This window comes from Pyrus communis, chromosome 8 (genome assembly GCF_041283825.1).
Source record: "Pyrus communis isolate YQ-2024b chromosome 8, ASM4128382v1, whole genome shotgun sequence".
NCBI lineage: Eukaryota > Viridiplantae > Streptophyta > Magnoliopsida > Rosales > Rosaceae > Pyrus > Pyrus communis.
In genome coordinates, this window is record NC_142572.1 from 3078945 (window position 1) to 3097624 (window position 18680).

General features: G+C 35.7%; 2 protein-coding genes across 4 annotated transcripts; both read left to right on the forward strand.

Moving 5' to 3' along the window:
• Nucleotides 1–3944: 3944 nt before the first annotated feature.
• LOC137717337 (phosphoenolpyruvate carboxykinase (ATP) 1) lies at nt 3945–10734 on the forward strand. 2 transcript variants are annotated; one of them, XM_068456658.2, is made up of 13 exons: nt 3945–4296; nt 4398–4700; nt 4809–4984; nt 6667–6820; nt 6919–7003; nt 8342–8442; nt 8554–8852; nt 8992–9165; nt 9300–9365; nt 9514–9692; nt 9773–9942; nt 10074–10242; nt 10353–10734. In XM_068456658.2, the coding sequence occupies exons 2-13, from the start codon at nt 4417–4419 to the stop codon at nt 10494–10496; spliced, it is 2001 nt and encodes a 666-aa protein (XP_068312759.1). In that variant the 5' UTR covers nt 3945–4296; nt 4398–4416; the 3' UTR covers nt 10497–10734. The 2 variants fall into 2 exon arrangements, with proteins under 2 accessions (XP_068312759.1, XP_088554545.1); XM_088698419.1 differs by having other exon boundaries at nt 4139–4247.
• A 1255-nt stretch (nt 10735–11989) lies between these two features.
• On the forward strand, nt 11990–18227 carry LOC137717338 (CBL-interacting serine/threonine-protein kinase 8). Of its 2 annotated transcripts, none has more exons than XM_068456659.2 (14): nt 11990–12623; nt 12862–12924; nt 13030–13101; nt 13206–13313; nt 13398–13472; nt 13834–13887; nt 14015–14140; nt 14535–14624; nt 16250–16378; nt 16461–16583; nt 16902–17018; nt 17237–17293; nt 17382–17456; nt 17627–18227. In XM_068456659.2, exons 1-14 carry the CDS (start codon nt 12465–12467, stop codon nt 17726–17728), a joined length of 1350 nt encoding a protein of 449 aa, XP_068312760.2. In that variant the 5' UTR covers nt 11990–12464; the 3' UTR covers nt 17729–18227. The 2 variants fall into 2 exon arrangements, with proteins under 2 accessions (XP_068312760.2, XP_068312761.2); XM_068456660.2 differs by having other exon boundaries at nt 12031–12623; nt 16464–16583.
• Nucleotides 18228–18680: the final 453 nt, after the last annotated feature.

Sequence of the window (18680 nt, forward strand, 5' to 3'; positions counted from 1 at the left end):
TCTATATTCCGATTCTGCTGAATTAGTAAACAGCTTTATAGAATTGTATTTCGATTCCGAACAGTTTTAGTAAACAACTTCAACAAGAATCTGATTCTGATTCCACCTCATTTCGATTCCTCCTCAATCCAATTCCTTCTCAATTCAATTCCTCTCAATTTGATTACGGATTAGTAAACGCGCTATTAGAGCTGTAAATTATATATTTTAATGGAAATGATATTGCACAAGTACTAATCAAGTATTTCAGACCAAGTAATGTTATTCATACTATATTTTTGTACCACATTTTCATACCATCTTAGGTGGCATTTGATGTGGACAACCACTTTATTTGAATTAATAAGATTTTTTAATTTAGTTCATTATTTAATAAACTAATAATTAAGAAAAATTAGTTAATTCAATGATGATTGTGGTATACGAGGAGTATTTCTCCTTCATTTCCTTGGGTTTTGCAAATTTTTCAAATGATGTGGCTGTTAACATATGGCATCTAAAATGATATAGAAATATGATAAAAAAAACATGGTATGAATAACATTACTCTTTCAGACCACTTCTGTTTAAACTGTGACCAAGACAAAGAAAAATTGGAAGATTTTTCTATCACATGATATGTTGAGTAATATGTATTGTCTAATTAAATATATCATGTGTTACAAATGTTTGAATATCAATGAAAAAATTTCCACACAATAGAATTTTCGTTGTACTATAAATTATAAAACTCGTCGCAGAAGTTTACCATCGTCTACAGTACTGTGTTTGATTATTCATGTGTCTGAATTAATCAAATGTACTGCCCAGAGATGCAAATTGGTGCAAAACAAATTTTCCCAAGGCAACATTGGGTTAGAAATGTTACTTAACAGAAACGGCCCAAGTAAATTAGAATACAGGTGTCTAGAGAATTCTATTGGGTTGTAAGCAAAATTTGTTTAATTTCTATCATTAAGGCATTTCCATAATGGTTCACGTGAGTATGATACTTATGCTATGAATCAGACATCTTGATTTTAATTTTTAACACTACTGCTACATTAATATGAGTTCGATATATTAATACCATACTTATGAGTTCAACAAATTAATATGACACATAAAATTTTCAGCGCACTGTAGAAGTTCAATTTCTGTATGGTTCAATATACGGTACCACGCTCACTTTTTTCGCCTAGGCCTAAGACCCTTTTAACTACAGTGGACTCCACACTTATGCATACACAACATAGGAATAGATATCTAGACCCTCAGGCTGGCCCAACTGACAATGGGCTCGTGCAAGGCTGCCCATCACTCATGTACGATACTACTAATATCAAATTAAAAGTGTGCGTCTTGCTTGACTTGACCCACCAAAGATTATGTTGTCCGAATCCAGATTCTTTTTGAAACTAAAAAAATAAAAATAAAAATAAAAAAAAAGCCTAAGGATCAAATAATCTGGGCCGTTGAAATTTGATCCAACGACTACAAACAAGGGACCCTCTAAAAGTTATAATAATTGTAGTTGTTGGATCAAATTTCAATGGTCCAGATATTTGATCCTTAGGCTCAGTTTTTTGGGATTCGGAGAGGATCTAGGTTCATGGTGTTCTACGCCAACTTTGAAATAAGTGAATATGGACATGCTCGTGTTGTACTTTTAAGGTGTATTTATTTGGATTCACTAACCTTCACTGGATTGGACCGTGTTTGGTAATCACAGGGGCTAGTTTAAGTGGGACTAAATGGGATTCGCCCACACATATATACACCCACCCACACACACACACACACACACACACACACACACCCACACATATATGTATGTATATGTTTTTGCTATGATAATTTGACAACTGTGTCCTATTTATGATGGGTGAGTGGGTCGATGCACGGGATGGCTGAAAAAGCATTGCCTAGATGCAGATTGAAGACGATGGAACAAATTGTCAAATTCCGGTTTCGTCAATTTTGGAGGGGAGAGAGAGAGAGAGAGGATAAAATGGTGGTGTTCTACTGGATTTGATCTTTTATTATTTATTTTTTTTAGTTTTTAGTTTTTTTTTTTAAAGCAAGTGTGGAATAAAAAGTGAATTAAAAATGAAAAAAAAAAAAAAAACGACTTGAGTCCCAAAATATTTTAGTCAATAGTTTAGTCAGGTACTGCAACAAATACTTAACTATTCTTATTCTTCTTATGTTTAGTCTAACCAAGTTAGTCCAACTTAGTCCTTTACACCAGTCCAAGATAGCTTGGTGTAACAAACGCACCCTTATGCTCCGTTTGGTGAGCTAGATCGGATAAGTTGTGATCAATTAAAATAGATTTAAGTTCAGTATGTTGTTTGTTGTGTCTAAATATGAGATAGATAGGACTGTACAAGATGTGTTATGAATCAACTACAAAATGGATTATCTAACATATCCAGATATCCTTATACATGTTACAAGTTATATCTTACAAGTTCTTGTCAATCCAACCTTATTTCTATATCACAATCTCTTCCAACCCACCGAGCCCTTAGCGTACACAAAATGGTGTTGATCAAAATTAAAACCGACTATGTATCAATAAAAAATCAACAACATCATCGCTCAATTTAATAAAATTTTAACAAGTGATAATTTAACAATTGACATTTAAAATTTCACTATGTTAACACTACCTTAAAAATTAAGCAACTAAATAATTCAATAGAAGAAGACATTGGAAAGCACCCAAAACTAAAGCAAAGCAGTCTTGTGATATCACGGGGTAGTTCTTTTTCATCAGAAAACATGTGAAATTTGACTCGACTCGATGTTAGCATGTGACTTGTATTGGTTTTCTTCTCCATTTGGAAATAAATTGTTCTCTTGTATTTTATTTTTATTTGAAAACCTTTTAAAGGCCGAACTAATTAACCCAACATAGATTTTTTTATTCATATCTGTCAACAAAACCTTCAGCATCTTGTATTTCGCCATGCCTTATTTGGTATGGAGGATTGAATTGAAATAGATAAAGAACTATTTCAAGGTATCTTGAAACAAGAAACGAAAAATTTGGAGTCAATTTGGAGTTAAAAGATAGATTATTCAAGAAGGAACGTTGTTCATTTCAATCCTCCCAAAAATGAGAGTTTTAGAAGAGAGAAGTTTTTTTCATGTCGAATCTTCTACTAATTTCCTTAAAGTGATAAATAATTTTCTTCTACTTTGTTTTCTTCATGTCGAATCTTCTTCTAATCTCCTTAAAATAATAAATAATTCTCGCCCACTTTTAAAATGCATTAGAGAGTTATCTATTTCAATTCAATTCTTCTCACCAAACAAGCTACTAATGTTACAAAATCCATATTTATTTGACATTGTACCAAACTATAAGAAGAATTGCAAACCAACTCATCGATGATCAATGGTCAATATCAACTCATCAACTCATCAATGAGATGTCATTTGATTCAGTTCTTTTTTAAGTCTTGGAAAAAAAGGGATGATTTAAATTAGAAAATAAAGATATTTAAGGCATGCTAACGAGAGATTATTTTCTTACAATATTATTGGAAGGAATCGAATAATATGCGTTATATTTAAGATTCTATCTAGGAGATATACAAGTTTTTTTTTTTTTAAATTATTTTTTTACAAGCAACATTAAGAAAGAAGGACTTTCAAACTCGAAATTTCAGTTGCAATCATAAATGTTTCTAACCAACTGAATTACGAACAATTTGCATTTTGAATGCAAGTTGAATTGAATCCAAAACATATTCGCATCTCAACCCATTTTACGGGTAAGATTGTAAGCTGCTCATCGGCATGCACATCATAAGTTTTGAGCAAAACCTAATTTGGATGAACAGAACAGAACGGGCGAATACAGGTGTAACAGACATGACGTTATTATCCAACTGCAACACAAAACGCGTCTTCGCTTTGGGTCAACTTGACATGATCACCCATATTGAAAAGCGTTTCACAGTTATTTTCAACTTGGAAATTTCTTCTTCCCATTATATATATTATCTGCAACTGTGACTTTTCTTATTTTAATTTCCTTATATATAACAATTAAGGATCATATAATAAATATCAACCATGGTTACTTAAACTAACTCTAGTTACTCTATAAAGCTTTAATCCCGGGACTAAAAGCCTTTTTATGCGGATCGTTTTCAAGTGATCTCTCATATCAAAATCTGCAACTCTCTCTTTCATCCTCCCGTAATTTGAAACTTGCAGGCTTTCTTGGTGACTGGTCTCACTCTCAGTTTCTGGTTCGAATTTCTCTTTGTTTGTTACCATCCTTTACATGCAAAAGAAAGGGTAAATAATGTTTAGTATCCGGTACTAATTTACAATATTATTTGCTCGATTTTCATTTGGATGGCTTAATTATTTAGCCAAATATTTTGCATGTTCTGCAGGGATAAAATATAAACAAACATGGCTCAGAATAATAGGGCAGAAATTGGAGGGTTTAACTATTCAAGGACTGGAAGTATGGGACGCCATGGACTGCCGAAAATCCAAACCCAGCTTGAGAAGTCCTCGGCCGAGGTTTGCCACGATGACAGCACAACGCCGGTGAAGGCCAAGACGATCGACGAGCTCCACTCTCTTCAGAAGAAGAAGTCGCAACCCACCACCCCCATCACCGGATCGCAGGGGGCTTTTGCCGCCACCATGTCTGAAGAGGATCGCCACAGGCAGCAGCTCCAGTCCATCAGGTACGTATTTGTTTAGATTAATCATGCAGTTCTGAGTTCTGACCGAAACGCTGCGTTTTTATGTTACTCAAATGGTGGTGCACTGTGCAACGTGGGTGTCTGTGACAGTGCCTCATTGGCGTCGCTGACGAGGGAGACGGGGCCGAAGGTGGTGAAGGGGGACCCGAAGTCAGATGGGCAGAAGGCGACGCATGTTGAACATCATCTTTACGACGCTTCTCTCTTTGGCGTCAGTGATAGTGCCCTCAAGTTTACCCATATCCTTTACAATCTCTCTCCTGCTGGTAATTCAATTTACAATCCCCTTATTGACATTAGTCTTTATAAAGTTGATATAGGAATAATCATAGATTGGTAAGGATCATATTAGGTGATAATATCTGATATATTTAGTGGGTATCAGGAACATAAGTCACATGAAGTATTATTTCACGTGTTATAATTAGGGCCGGTTTAAAGATTTTTGAAGCCTGGGGTGACGTAAAAAAATGTGCCCTCATTTCATATAAAAAAATATTTGTTTTCACACGTTAGACATTGATAAAATTATATTTAGAAAAACACTTTAAACTCAATAATTTAGAAAACACGGAATAATTAATTTATTTTGTATCAAGAGAAGGAAACTAAAAAACTTCGGGCTTACAAGTAGATAGATTATGAGTTTTATTTTTCATCTGAACTTTTAAAGTGTTTTTGTATAAATCGTGAGTTATTTTTTGTTATTTACTAACCTCGTCAAGATAAGACTAAAAAAATATTAATGTTTTTCAGTCTTTAAGGATATGTATAAGTAATGAATGAACACTAAATTAAACCTTTTGATGATAGGTAATATTATTTGCAAATTTGGTCTAAAAATTTAGTCTACGCATTACTCTTTGTTGAAGATTAGACTTGAATTGGAACGGATATTTAAAAATAGCAAGCCACATAGCTACTAGCTAGTAAATAAATTAACAGCCAAACAAAAATTTGTAAAAATTGAAAAAAATAAACATGCACATAACATTTCGAACTTAGGATCTCTCGTTAATTTTAAACAACAAAGCCACCTGTTTTAATTAAATTTCTTTGTCACTAAACCAAATTTTATAAATTTATACTCTTATAAAAACATATATAAATATACTACCCTAATAATTTTAGTACCCCCAATTTTTTTGGGCCTCGGACGGTCGCCCTGCTCGCACTAGGCCTGGTTATAATGTATGTACCATTCAATGTGCTAAAATAAGGGTGGATAACTGTGTTAGTATGTCCTATTTATAGTCTATATATGTTGATAAAAAAGAATAATACTTAGTTACTCACGTGTGAGTACTACATATTCTCATTTTTAAGATTTTGCCCAATAATATTTTAACACATTTTTATTATTTTGAAAAAAAGGTGCATTAGTTATTTAATTTTTCTTGAACTTTTAAAAACAAGCATCAAGTATCATCTTTTGTTTGAACTCAATTATAAAGTCATGTGTTATAATAATAATATGAGTAAAATAATAACTACCGGATACGAGACCATGATTTTAGTCCAACAAAAAATATCTTAACATCTATTTGAAATAACAATTCATCATAGACTCATAGTAATCGATGTTACAGGTCGAAAGCACACATTATATGTGCGTGCGTGTACGAATCAACTCGTCAAAATAATCATGATTAGCCTCCAAGGAGACGCTGGAGCATATAGTATTAGTGGGATAAGATAAAAAGAAAAAAAAAAATTAGTAGGATAAGGACAGGTTATTTAGTATTTGAGTATTAGTTAGTGATTAATATGTGTAGTATGGTTTGTATGACAATCCCAAGTGTCATTTTAAATTTTCACATTTTTGAACAAGTTTCCTTCAAAGTAATCGAAACTGATATTTTTATAAATTTGTATATTACCATTTTCACCGATATCAGTATTTTAAACAAGAATTATAAACTAACTTATTCTTCATATGTACGTACAGAACTATATGAGCAAGCTATAAAGTACGAGAAAGGTTCGTTTATAACGGCATCGGGTGCGTTGGCCACTTTATCTGGGGCAAAAACTGGGCGTTCTCCAAGAGACAAACGAGTTGTCAAAGATGAAGAAACTGAAAAGGAGCTTTGGTGGGGAAAGTAAGTGCCTGCTTGCATCTTCTAAGTACCGCAATTAACATATTTGATTAACCTTAATTACCCAATTGAGTGATAATTTGTTTTGCTTAATGAATTAGGGGCTCACCCAACATTGAAATGGACGAGCATACTTTCTTAGTGAACAGAGAAAGAGCTGTAGATTACTTGAATTCCTTGGACAAGGTATTACTCAAAGACATGTTGATCATTATTCTTCCTCATTTGTTTTTCTATTATTGGTTCAATCGTCCATGTTCATGTTCTGACTAATTCTACAACTCAATTGTTTATCTTCAAGTTTTGGTAACAAGACGAGTAAAGAGCTTGTTTTGAAATATGCTCTTGTGAAAAAACGCTATTAAAAGCACTTTTGGTAATAGAACAATGAAAAAATCACTATAAAAGATTTTGTCTATCATGTACGACAAAAAATGCTTCTAATTATCTGAAAACACTTTTAACGCTTATAAAATCGATGTAAATCAACCCTAAATATCTTAAAACATTTTGTGCTTAAACATGGGGTCCTAAAACCATGGATCAAACATGTTAATCAGCTGGCAATGACTGTTTGCAGATTAGATTGCGTGTAAGCTTATCTTCTTGTTGTCCATTTCCTCAATTCAAGGGATGTGCAAATATTATATTTGTAACCCATTAGCAATCTGCCTAGTATCATATGTAGGTGTATATGATGATGCATTGGCTGCTAAAAAAAATGATATCCCCTCTCAGTCGCTTTTGTTTCTTTTCGTCAACTTAACTTTGTGCTACATGATATATATATATATATATATATATATATATATATATATATATTTTTTTTTTTTTTAAACAAACGATATTATCTATACTAAGAAAGAGAGGGTGGACTTGACCTCATAATCAACTAGTAATAAAGTGGTTCAAATTCGCCTTTGACGAAAATAAAACATAAAACCTCTCACTTACAAGTGAAGAGGAATACCACTTGACTGTAGTACTAAATGACTGTGTTACATGATATTTAAAACAAACAGTTGACCAAACTATTTTAGTTGGTTTGGTCTGACCAGTCTTTAATTTTGGACCTTTTCTTTTCCCTTACGAAAGTCTTGCTGTTTGCTGCTGTCATGTAAAGATTCAATAAGCTAATCATAGATATAACACATATCCTCATGAGTCATGTACATACATATTGACCCCGTCATAATAATGTACTAACAGCTCACTGTCTAGGAAAGTCTCTTTCGAACCTAAAATCTTTCACTTGCAAGTAGAGGTGCAACTTGGGTTGGGTCAACCCAAATCCGTCCATGCCCAATCCGATTTCAAATTCCATCAGGCAAGTTAGAAGAAAGAAAAAACTCGCCCGAACCCAATCGGACCTCAGCCTGATCACAGATTTACTTGCAAGCCAGAGAGAAACAAATTAAACATACGAATCCATTTTGATAATTTTCCTAATCTCTTTGGTTCTTCCAATTTGTACACTCTGCAATACTTAATAGTGTCTGGTGTCATGGTAAATCTGTATTTCAGGTTTTTGTGAATGATCAGTTTCTTAACTGGGATCCACAACACCGAATCAAAGTTAGGATTGTCTCTGCGAGAGCTTACCACTCCCTCTTTATGCATAACATGTAAGTAATGAATCTGATATGCCAAGATTATTAAGTGCATAATGCTGAATGCATGCAACAACATATTACACTCTTAGCATAGTGTTGAAACGATAACTGGCTGGATGACAGGTGCATCCGCCCAACTCCTGAAGAGCTGGAGGATTTCGGTACTCCAGACTTCACAATATACAACGCCGGGCAGTTTCCATGTAACCGTTACACTCACCACATGACGTCCTCTACAAGCGTAGACCTCAATCTTTCTAGGAGGGAAATGGTCATCCTTGGCACCCAGTATGCTGGAGAAATGAAGAAAGGCCTGTTCAGTGTCATGCACTATCTCATGCCTAAGCGTCAAATCCTCTCCCTCCACTCTGGATGCAATATGGGGAAAGGCGGTGATGTTGCCCTTTTCTTTGGCTTATCTGGTAACAGTTTCATTGCACTGCCACAACCGTGTGTGCAAGGATCAATTGGCGACGGATGCATAAATCTTTCGTGTTTCATTTTCTTTCGTGTTTGTGTAACTGATCCTGGAATATATCATCTGCATTATGTTTGTCATAGGCACTGGGAAGACGACTCTGTCTACAGACCATAATCGGTATCTAATTGGAGATGATGAGCACTGCTGGAGCAACAATGGTGTGTCAAACATTGAAGGTGGTTGCTATGCCAAGTGCATTGATTTATCAAAGGACAAGGAACCAGATATTTGGAACGCTATCAAATTCGGGACTGGTAATTAGCATCATGATATAATTTGAACTTTCTACTTTAAAAAAGACAGTTAGCGCGAAATGTTTCAGTTCTGTGTCATGATTGGAGTGATGTTTCAAATTCTTATCAAATATGGTTGCATATGTGTTTGGCAGTTTTGGAGAATGTTGTGTTCGATGAGTATAATCGAGAAGTTGATTACTCAGAGAAATCTGTTACTGGTAAGTAGTAACAAGTAGTAGCAAGTGAATAAGATGTTACAGAGAATGATATGAATCACAGTCCTTATAAAGAACGTTCTCTTGATCTGTACAACTATTTACCATGTCCTGCCGATTTTTGGTTTGACCTTGGCAAACATTGTAACAGAAAACACCCGGGCAGCATATCCGATAGAGTATATACCGAATGCTAAAATACCGTGTGTTGGCCCCCATCCGAAAAATGTCATCCTCCTGGCATGTGATGCATTTGGTGTGCTTCCACCAGTGAGCAAGCTGAGCTTGGCTCAAACTATGTACCATTTCATCAGCGGTTACACTGCTTTGGTATTCATTTGACCTTCTGTCCGGTTTGTAGTAGTTGCATGCATTTGATTTTATTGATGGAACTTTGAATGCAAAAATAGGTAGCTGGAACAGAAGATGGTATTAAGGAGCCACAAGCTACATTCTCAGCATGTTTCGGTGCAGCGTTTATTATGATGCATCCGACGAGGTATGCAGCAATGTTGGCTGAAAAGATGCAGAAGCACGGAGCCACAGGGTGGCTTGTTAACACAGGCTGGTCTGCAGGGAGGTATAAAATCTATCGAAACAGAAATCCGCTGATGCCTTTGATGATGCTCGTCCAGCATTGGAAAGAGAAATACAACAAGACCAAGAGTTAGTCAGTGCACTTCGATTACATAACATTTAGTTCTTTTGCAGGTATGGAACAGGTAACCGTATCAAATTAGCCTACACCAGGAAGATTATCGATGCGATCCACTCGGGGGACCTTCTGAATGCAACCTACACAAAGACTGAAGTTTTCGGTCTTGAGATTCCTACAGAGATTGAGGGTGTACCTTCAGAAATTCTGGATCCAATAAACACCGTAAGTTGCTCATTTCTTTTTCCGTCTACGTATTTTATTGCTGCTTTAAATTTTGGTATGCATTTTTTCATTTGTATTAACAAGGTCTCTGTGAATATTTTCAACGGCAGTGGTCAGACAAGAAATCCTACAAAGACACACTACTTCATCTGGGTGGTCTGTTCAAGAAGAACTTCGAGGTGTTCACGAATCACAAGATCGGAAAGGACAACAAGCTGACCGGGGAAATTCTTGCAGCGGGTCCAAATTTTTGATCCGGAAGCTGTGTGATTTGATTTGATGAAATGAAATAATGAACATTTATATGTATATCTATCCGTGTCATGTGAACCGATCGATGAACTCACTACCTTGTGTAAAGAAAGTGTCATTCAGTTTTCATTTTTCTTGGTTGTGTTCCCCGATTACTCTATGCAACCTTCTAAACCTTGTGTAAAGAAAGCATGTAATTGTCAACTTTATGGATTGTGGAAGATGAGTTTGGTTTAAGAAGCTTCCTGCGGACGGTCACCTCCGCATGGCTAATTAGCAGGTTGATATTTGAAAGCATGACATAATTTGCAGGGTTTTTTGGTTCGAGTTCAATGAATGAGCCTTTCAATAGCCCACTCCGCCATGTAGACGTTCTTGAATACCCGACACGCCCCGAGTAAGGCAGCCCAAATAACAGCATCTGCTACCATTGTATTTTCCTCACAGAGTTCGTAGCCTGGTCCAAAAGACCAGAGCGTCCAAGCAGATCAACCAACAACCATAGTGCTCAATCTTAGGCACAATGAAATAGTCATCAAGCACTGACTTTAAGTACAAAAAGCCATCTTCGACTAATCCAAGATGCGTACAAGAGCATAAAATGCCTATGAAGGTGATCCCATATGTTTTTTTTTCTCCACAATTCTTCATTACAAACCCCAAAGTGTGTGAGTGTTCGACACTCCGGCACGCCTCGGACACAGGTTGGACATGGTCAACAGTTTGAACACTGACACATCTAGGACATAGTCAAGACATGATAGGGGTATTTTTGTAAATATAAAAATTGGGGCATTTTTGTAAATATCAAAGCTTCTAAAACCACTAAAACCTAAAACCTAAAACTTGAAGATCATTGAGACTCGAATAGTATGTTGTTTTAGTTATTATGCTTGTGTTTTTAATTATTATATATAGTGAATGAATTTGATGAATACGAGTACCTTGTAATATTATGAATTTCAAGTATTGTTTTAATATATGTAATACTTATTATATTTTAATCGCCGTATTCTAGCTGTGTTCGTGTCTCATTTTTAAACTTTAACATGTTGATGTATCCGTATTTGTGTCCATGTCCATGCAACCTAGTGGATATGTATAACATCACTCTTATGGTATTTGGGTTTAGTAGCCCTTTTACAAACCACCAACCAAAAATAGTCATGTTCTAAAAATGCATTCTCTACTCGCATTTTTAACGAATACTAATTCATTCTCGACATAATTATGATAAATTATTGACAGAAAGTTGAGGATATTTTCGTAAGAAAAAACCAATGAAGTTTGTATTTTGAGAGCACGATTAATTTTAATTAGTGCAGTAAAGCCCAATTTCCCTTTACATGAACAATTTTATTATTTTTATAAAAAGTAATATTAAGAAGATTAATTTTTTTAAATCAAATTTACAAACTAAATAGAATGATGATAGATAATTGAATTATTAATTAAATAAAATATCAATTAACGTGTTTATTTTTTTTCTGAAAACACATCTGTTTACAAATTTAGTTTTTTCCTGAAACACTCCAAATCTTTGGAATAATTAAAGCCCGAAATCCAGGCCAGGGAATAATGGTCGATGTCATGAGCAGGATAAAGGTGTCAGCGAGAGAGAGACTGAGAGAGACAGTGATCGTCAGCACCGAAGACTCACCTCCTATTGTCTTTCTTGGCTTCGATTACCCTCATCGTTTTCATCGGGATTTAAACGCACTTTGGGCTGCTATTTCGTGCTGTCTAATCAGAAATTCATACCCATTTAAATATTCGGCACAAAGTTGTTAGCTTTTGATTGCTTCCTTTGTTGAAATTTGAAGCTGTCAGCTGCTACTTTTCTCTTTCTTTTCTTTTCTTTTCTCATTATTTTATCACACAGAGAGAGAGAGAGAGAGAGAGAGAGAGAGAGAGCAATTAATGTTCTCAAGCTGAGATTTTGAGCTCAGAGAGAGATAGAGGAGAGAGAGATGGTGGTGAGGAAAGTGGGAAAGTATGAGGTTGGGAGGACGATCGGCGAAGGGACCTTCGCCAAGGTGAAGTTTGCTCAGAACACTGAGACGGGTGAGAGTGTCGCCATGAAAGTGCTGGATCGCACTACCATCATTAAACACAAGATGGTCGACCAGGTATCCTCCAATTTCCCAGAAACTTACCCAATTTACCTGTTTTGCATATTTTAATTTTGAATTCAAAAAGTTTTCTAATTTACCCACCCATTTTTTGGTTTATGGTAATTTACCCACTTTCTGATTTAGCTTGGTTTCTATTTTTACTGCCCCATCTATGTAGTATCTAGGATTACAGAGTGACCCAGTTTCCAAATTGAGGTTTTTTCTTATAAGAAATTTGATATGTGTGGTGCAGATCAAGAGGGAAATATCTATCATGAAGCTTGTCAGGCATCCCTACGTTGTTCGTCTGCACGAGGCATGTCATATCTTTATTTTTAGCTGCAAAAACTTTCTGTTTCTGTAAATTGTTTGATTTGTGATTGTGCAGTCGGTCACTGAGGATGAATGTTGTTTTCCGTAGGTTCTAGCGAGCCGTACTAAGATTTATATAATCTTGGAGTTCATTACTGGTGGTGAATTGTTTGATAAAATCGTGAGTACTCCTAACTTTTCAAATACCACAACTCAATTTCGAATTGTGGACCATTAGTTCTTTCAGAAAATGGTGATGGTAACGTTGAAGTCGCCTGTTTTTAGGTTCGTCATGGGCGACTAAGTGAAGGCGAAGCCAGGAGGTACTTCCAACAGCTTATTGATGGGGTGGATTATTGCCACAGCAAGGGAGTATATCATAGAGACTTGAAGGTCTTCCTTTTATAGCATTTAGCTAGCTATTGTGATTCTTATCAGTTTTCTTTTGCATGAGATTCTTATCGTTGTTCTTTGCAGCCGGAGAATCTGTTACTTGATTCTCTTGGAAATTTAAAAATTTCCGATTTTGGTCTGAGTGCATTGCCTGAACAAGTAAGATTATTATCCGAATCATTCTTGTCCATTGTTTGACACTTTAATGGTTGAGAGATTTGATATTTGTCGGGATTGTTGACATTATAATGGTTGTGAGATTTATTATTTATCGGGACTTATTTTGTGATGTCTCGTTGTCTGACATTTTAACGGTTGAGAGATTTGATATTTGTCGGGATTGTTGACATTATAATGGTTATGACATTTGATATTTGTCGGGACTCATTTTTGTGATGTCTCATTGTTTGACATTTTAACAGTTGAGAGATTTGATATTCATTGGTATTGTTGACATTATATTGGTTATTAGACTTAATTTTGACGGGACGGGACTCATTTTTTTGGTGTCTGCACATAGGGAGTCAGCCTCCTTCGGACAACCTGTGGCACCCCTAACTATGTAGCACCTGAGGTAACGACAAATTTATCTAGCTTCAGCGTTAAATGTTGACTATATCTCAACTGCTGATTCTTTTAGTTTCAATCATTGTCGTGTAATATGCTGATTCTTTCTTCTTATATTTTATTTTGCGCTCTAGGTACTCAGTCACAAGGGTTATGATGGTGCCGTGGCAGATGTTTGGTCCTGTGGGGTCATCCTTTATGTTCTGTTGGCAGGTTATCTTCCGTTTGATGAGCTTGACCTAACCACACTATATAGTAAGGCATGAACTTCTTTCGTGTGTATTCATTTCTGCTTATTGTGCCTTTGAGCATTAAGTTTCTTGATTGATATTTTGGATCAATAAATGCACACTCTGAAAAATATTATGTTTGGTTAATGGGTAGCTCAGTTACTACCGCAATATGATAACATTGAAGGGGTGATTAAGTGTATTTCGTTGAGAAGGAAAGTAGAAATTCTGTCTCTGTTCTTTCACATGCTAGATACCCCTTTGACATTATTTTTGGGTGCAGTTTCTAGTGGATGCTAGGTTTGATTCTTTAATCATCTAGTTTCTGTTGCAACTCAATACTTTGCCTCGTCTGTTGACTAGTTTTCCACAAGGATGTCGAAGTAGGATGTTAATACTAGTCACTATCGTTTAATTTCTGCAGATTGAGAAAGCAGACTTCACATGCCCGTCTTGGTTTCCAGTGGGAGCAAAATCCTTGATCCACAGAATTTTAGAAACAAACCCTGAAAATGTAAGTATTGGCTAAGCTATAAGATGTTGCTCAGTTTTTGTATGCGTAAAGTGCACATTTTCTGGCTTCATTACTATTTTCATATCTATCAAAAACAACATCACAAAGTGTTCGTGTCAGTTTTTTATCATATTACTTTACAGTGGACATCTTAAAATCTTGGAATGAAATAGCACATGTAACTAACCAAGATAAGTGTGAGGTGTGTAATAAAACAAGTGTTAGAAGAGAAGTATTTAATTAGAAGTACTAAGGCCTATGCTTCATTTAATCGGAAACCAGAATGAGTCTGTTTAGTGTTTGACCCAACATTAAGCCTTTGCTGAGAATTTTGACTTTCCTTGAGTTCGTCACCTTTTTTTATCTCTGTATTATTGTTTTCCTTCCCTTATTAGGTGTTTTCGTCATGCCAAGGGAGGGAGACCGTCATGTTTGAAATTTCGGATACAAATCACCTTTGCTCTATGTTCATTTTAAAATTTTTTAACCCTTAGTAATTAAAGAAAAGTTGGTGTTGCGTTAGTAAAGTTTCATGTGATATTCCACAGTTCAAGTTTTATAGTTTTCCTCGAGCACCAACGTTACTATGTCCTCAGATTTCTTTCACCATTAAATGATTTATTTCCAATGCATGTTAAATTGACAGTAAAGCTTAGTTTTTCAGAACTTGGTGTGTTAAAGATTTCTAAAGAACTAATGTTTTATGTGCTTTCTAAACATTTTCCTCTGGCTGTCACCAACCTTGGATTGGGCCATGACAATCTTCTTTCAGTTACCAATCCCAGTTACGGGTGTGACTGTTAAGGGTATCATAAATTGGTCCGAAGAAAAACGCTCCTCACTGGAATATGATTGAAATAAAGTCAGTGCTTTTAAGCGTGTCATATTTGCATATGTAATGCAAGAGAAATCTAACTGTAGATTAGCTGGAATATTGTTGAGAGTTGTCCCCACATTGGTGAGGGACAAGGTTTGCTATGTGTTTATATGGTCTTGGGTTACTCCCCATATTGCCAATTGGTTTTATGGTGGAACCCCAATTTCATCAAATATGACTGAAATAAAGTCAGTACTTCTAAGTTTTTTATTTTTATTTTTTAATAAATTAACAAGAAAAAAAGTCCACCTTGGATTTTTTTTTTTTTTTTTTTTGGAGAGCAGTTAAAAATTCTAAGTTGGAATGGTTCATATTAAAAGTAGAAGTCTAGTTGTTATGAACAGTAAATATTTTTTTCTTTATTGAGAATTATGAGCGCTGGCTTGTGCCATTTACAGTGGGATATATCCCCTAATTATTCTTCAACCCACATGGCCTCTCTTTTTTTTCCTTTTAACATCGATAGTGTTCAGGACCCGCTCATGACATACAGTTGCGTTCTTGGTTATGTTTTTTTGCTATTTTTGAAAGTTTATTTCCTACTGCATCACATTATTCATCCCCCCTGAGTGATTTAATTCAAAAGTGTGGACAAACATCAAGTACTGTATTTGAATAAAGTTGAATGAACTCTATGTAATTATGTAACAAGTGTTCTGGGATTTACGTATCTTGAATTTCTAATTCACTGAGTTATTTTGGTTTTTGTTTTTCTGAAACATTTGTGTGTGTGATTGTGTAAATGCAGCGTATTAAAATTGAACAGATCAGAAATGATGAGTGGTTTCAGAAGAATTATGTTCCTGCCCGATTACTTGAATATGAAGATGTAAATCTGGATGATGTGAATGCTGTTTTTGATGATGCCGACTCTGAGGTTGTCAAGACTTAGCGAAGCTACATTTTGTTTTGTTGAGATTGACAACACAAGTAACTCTCTTGTTATATATGGTTTATAGCAGGAACAAAGGGCTATCGAGCACCACGGAAATGAAGACATGGGTCCTTTAGTTCTTAATGCATTTGACTTAATAATTTTATCTCAAGGCTTAAACCTCGCAACAATGTTTGACCGTGGAAAGGTAAGACACTAGCTTATTGGTTAATTTCCTTTTATCTTTATCCCTTAGCTACTCAGTAAACCATACTTCCAGTTTTACAATTTGGTGTAAAGTTCTGTGTGTTTCATATGAAAGGTACCCTCTCACCCTTAAAGCTGCTAATCTTATACCGTTCTATCTTGTTCCTTCAACCTGTCAAAATCTGCACAAAGCAACTGTCAATTGAGATTCAGTATTTAACCTTCATGACCTTTGCTTATGGATACAAGTTTTCACAAGATAGTTACTTTATGCCGGTTGCCTACTTATCTGACATGTGAATTGCTTCCCCAATTGTAGGATTCTATGAAATATCAGACGCGCTTTGTTTCACAAAAGCCAGCAAAGGTTGTATTATCCAGTATGGAAGTCGTTGCCCAGTCAATGGGATTCAAGACACACATTCGCAACTATAAGGTAAATCAGCCCAGATCTATACTGATCTATATTTTTGGTGATTCATTTTACTTCTTCCCCTTTATTTGTTTACCAATATCGTGATATATACAAGTCCCTTTACTTCTAATTTGTTTGCTAAATGTGTGTGTGTATGTGTGCAAGCATGTCTGTTCATAATTCTGGGAGGAAGATCCTGGATAGAAGTACTTGAAAACTCATATTTCTTTTTTTTCCAGATGAGAGTGGAGGGTCTTTCAGCAAATAAAACTTCTCATTTCTCCATTATTCTTGAAGTAAGCTTTTACTCCTCCGACACTGAATTGAAGCCACCCCTACCAGTTTAGTAGACTGATTATTTTTAATATTTTTTATTGCCTGCAGATTTTTGAAGTTGCTCCGACCTATTACATGGTAGACATTCAGAAAGCTGCCGGAGATGCTAGTGAATTCCTCAAGGTTAGTTTTCAGTTTGCTTCTAACTATTTTTGTTTGGTATCGATAACATGGTAGCTTGTATCACCTGCGTGTGCATGCATGTTGGTTGCGTCTGTTTGCATCAATAACATGGTAGACATTCAGAAACCCTAAACCCTTCTGAATTGAAAAGATGTGCTTCTGTTATACAGTTTTACAAGAACTTCTGTAGCAATCTTGAGGATATCATCTGGAAACCTCCTACTGAAACTAGCAAGTCGAGGATCAGCAAGACTAAAAGTAAGAAGCGCTGATTTCTGACATGCGCATCATCTGCTTTCGGTTATCAGTGCTTGACATGTAGTTTGCGATGGTTTTGGCCTTTGGGGGCGCGGGGTGTTGAAGTTGTAATCGCAGTTTACCAAACCCCGTCTGGAATCTCCTTCGCCGTGACACTACAGCCCCTGAAGAAGAGGGAAGATAAAGAAGAATCCAGAAGGAAAGAGATGTATTTCGTTTTTGTTTTTCAGCGTAAATGTTTGTATAAATCGAGTTGTTCTAGTGTAAAAGTTTGTATAAACCGAGTCTTAATCAGGATGTGAGGAATGTGCGTACGTAGCTAACCAGGAGACTCCCTTTAAAGCTATGAACATATCCTCTTATGTATCTGCAGTTCTCTCTCTCTCACACAGATACAAACACACATTATAAACTCGTAGCATAAACTCTTAGATACAACAGTTGTACCACGTCATAGTGTTACATGAATCCCAGAAAAAATGATATGAAATATGAGATTTTGTTCCGTTCTAACATTTTGTTGTTCATGAAATTTGAACTCAGGATTTCTTCTCTCTAATAAAGTAGAGAAAAAGTGCTACTAGGCTCCTACAGCATGTCATATCACTCGCCATACGAACCAAGTTTGTATCAATTTCGACGTGTTTTTTCTAGCTGAAGTAAATAGCACCTTTTGAAATCCTCACACGATCATGTTGTATAATTATTAGAGAGATGGGCCGAAGGTTTGCTTTCAACAACATTGATATTGTCTTTAACTTGGTAACTATCACCTGCACAATTTGTTAGGTATGAGGTTTTATCACAAAAGGCATCCGTATTAGTTGGAGTGAGATTATAATATTTAAATTCTTCTTTTTTTAGAGATACGGTCGATATGGAATATTTCAACACGTCCCCCTCACTTGGGATCTAATTAGTGAGTCACACATGGGAGATCCACACATCAACAACCACATGCAACCA

What these genes read in the sequence shown, in the direction of transcription:
- LOC137717338 (XM_068456659.2), top strand. Translation starts at nt 12,465, where the DNA reads ATGGTGGTGAGGAAAGTGGGAAAGTATGAGGTTGGGAGGACGATCGGC. An exon ending in TAGAAACAAACCCTGAAAAT is followed by an intron (nt 14,625 to 16,249) that starts GTAAGTATTGGC and finishes GTGTAAATGCAG; the next exon opens with CGTATTAAAATTGAACAGAT. An exon ending in ATGCTAGTGAATTCCTCAAG is followed by an intron (nt 17,457 to 17,626) that starts GTTAGTTTTCAG and finishes TCTGTTATACAG; the next exon opens with TTTTACAAGAACTTCTGTAG.
- LOC137717337 (XM_068456658.2), top strand. Translation starts at nt 4,417, where the DNA reads ATGGCTCAGAATAATAGGGCAGAAATTGGAGGGTTTAACTATTCAAGG. An exon ending in AAGGAGCTTTGGTGGGGAAA is followed by an intron (nt 6,821 to 6,918) that starts GTAAGTGCCTGC and finishes TTAATGAATTAG; the next exon opens with GGGCTCACCCAACATTGAAA. An exon ending in TTCTGGATCCAATAAACACC is followed by an intron (nt 10,243 to 10,352) that starts GTAAGTTGCTCA and finishes TTTCAACGGCAG; the next exon opens with TGGTCAGACAAGAAATCCTA.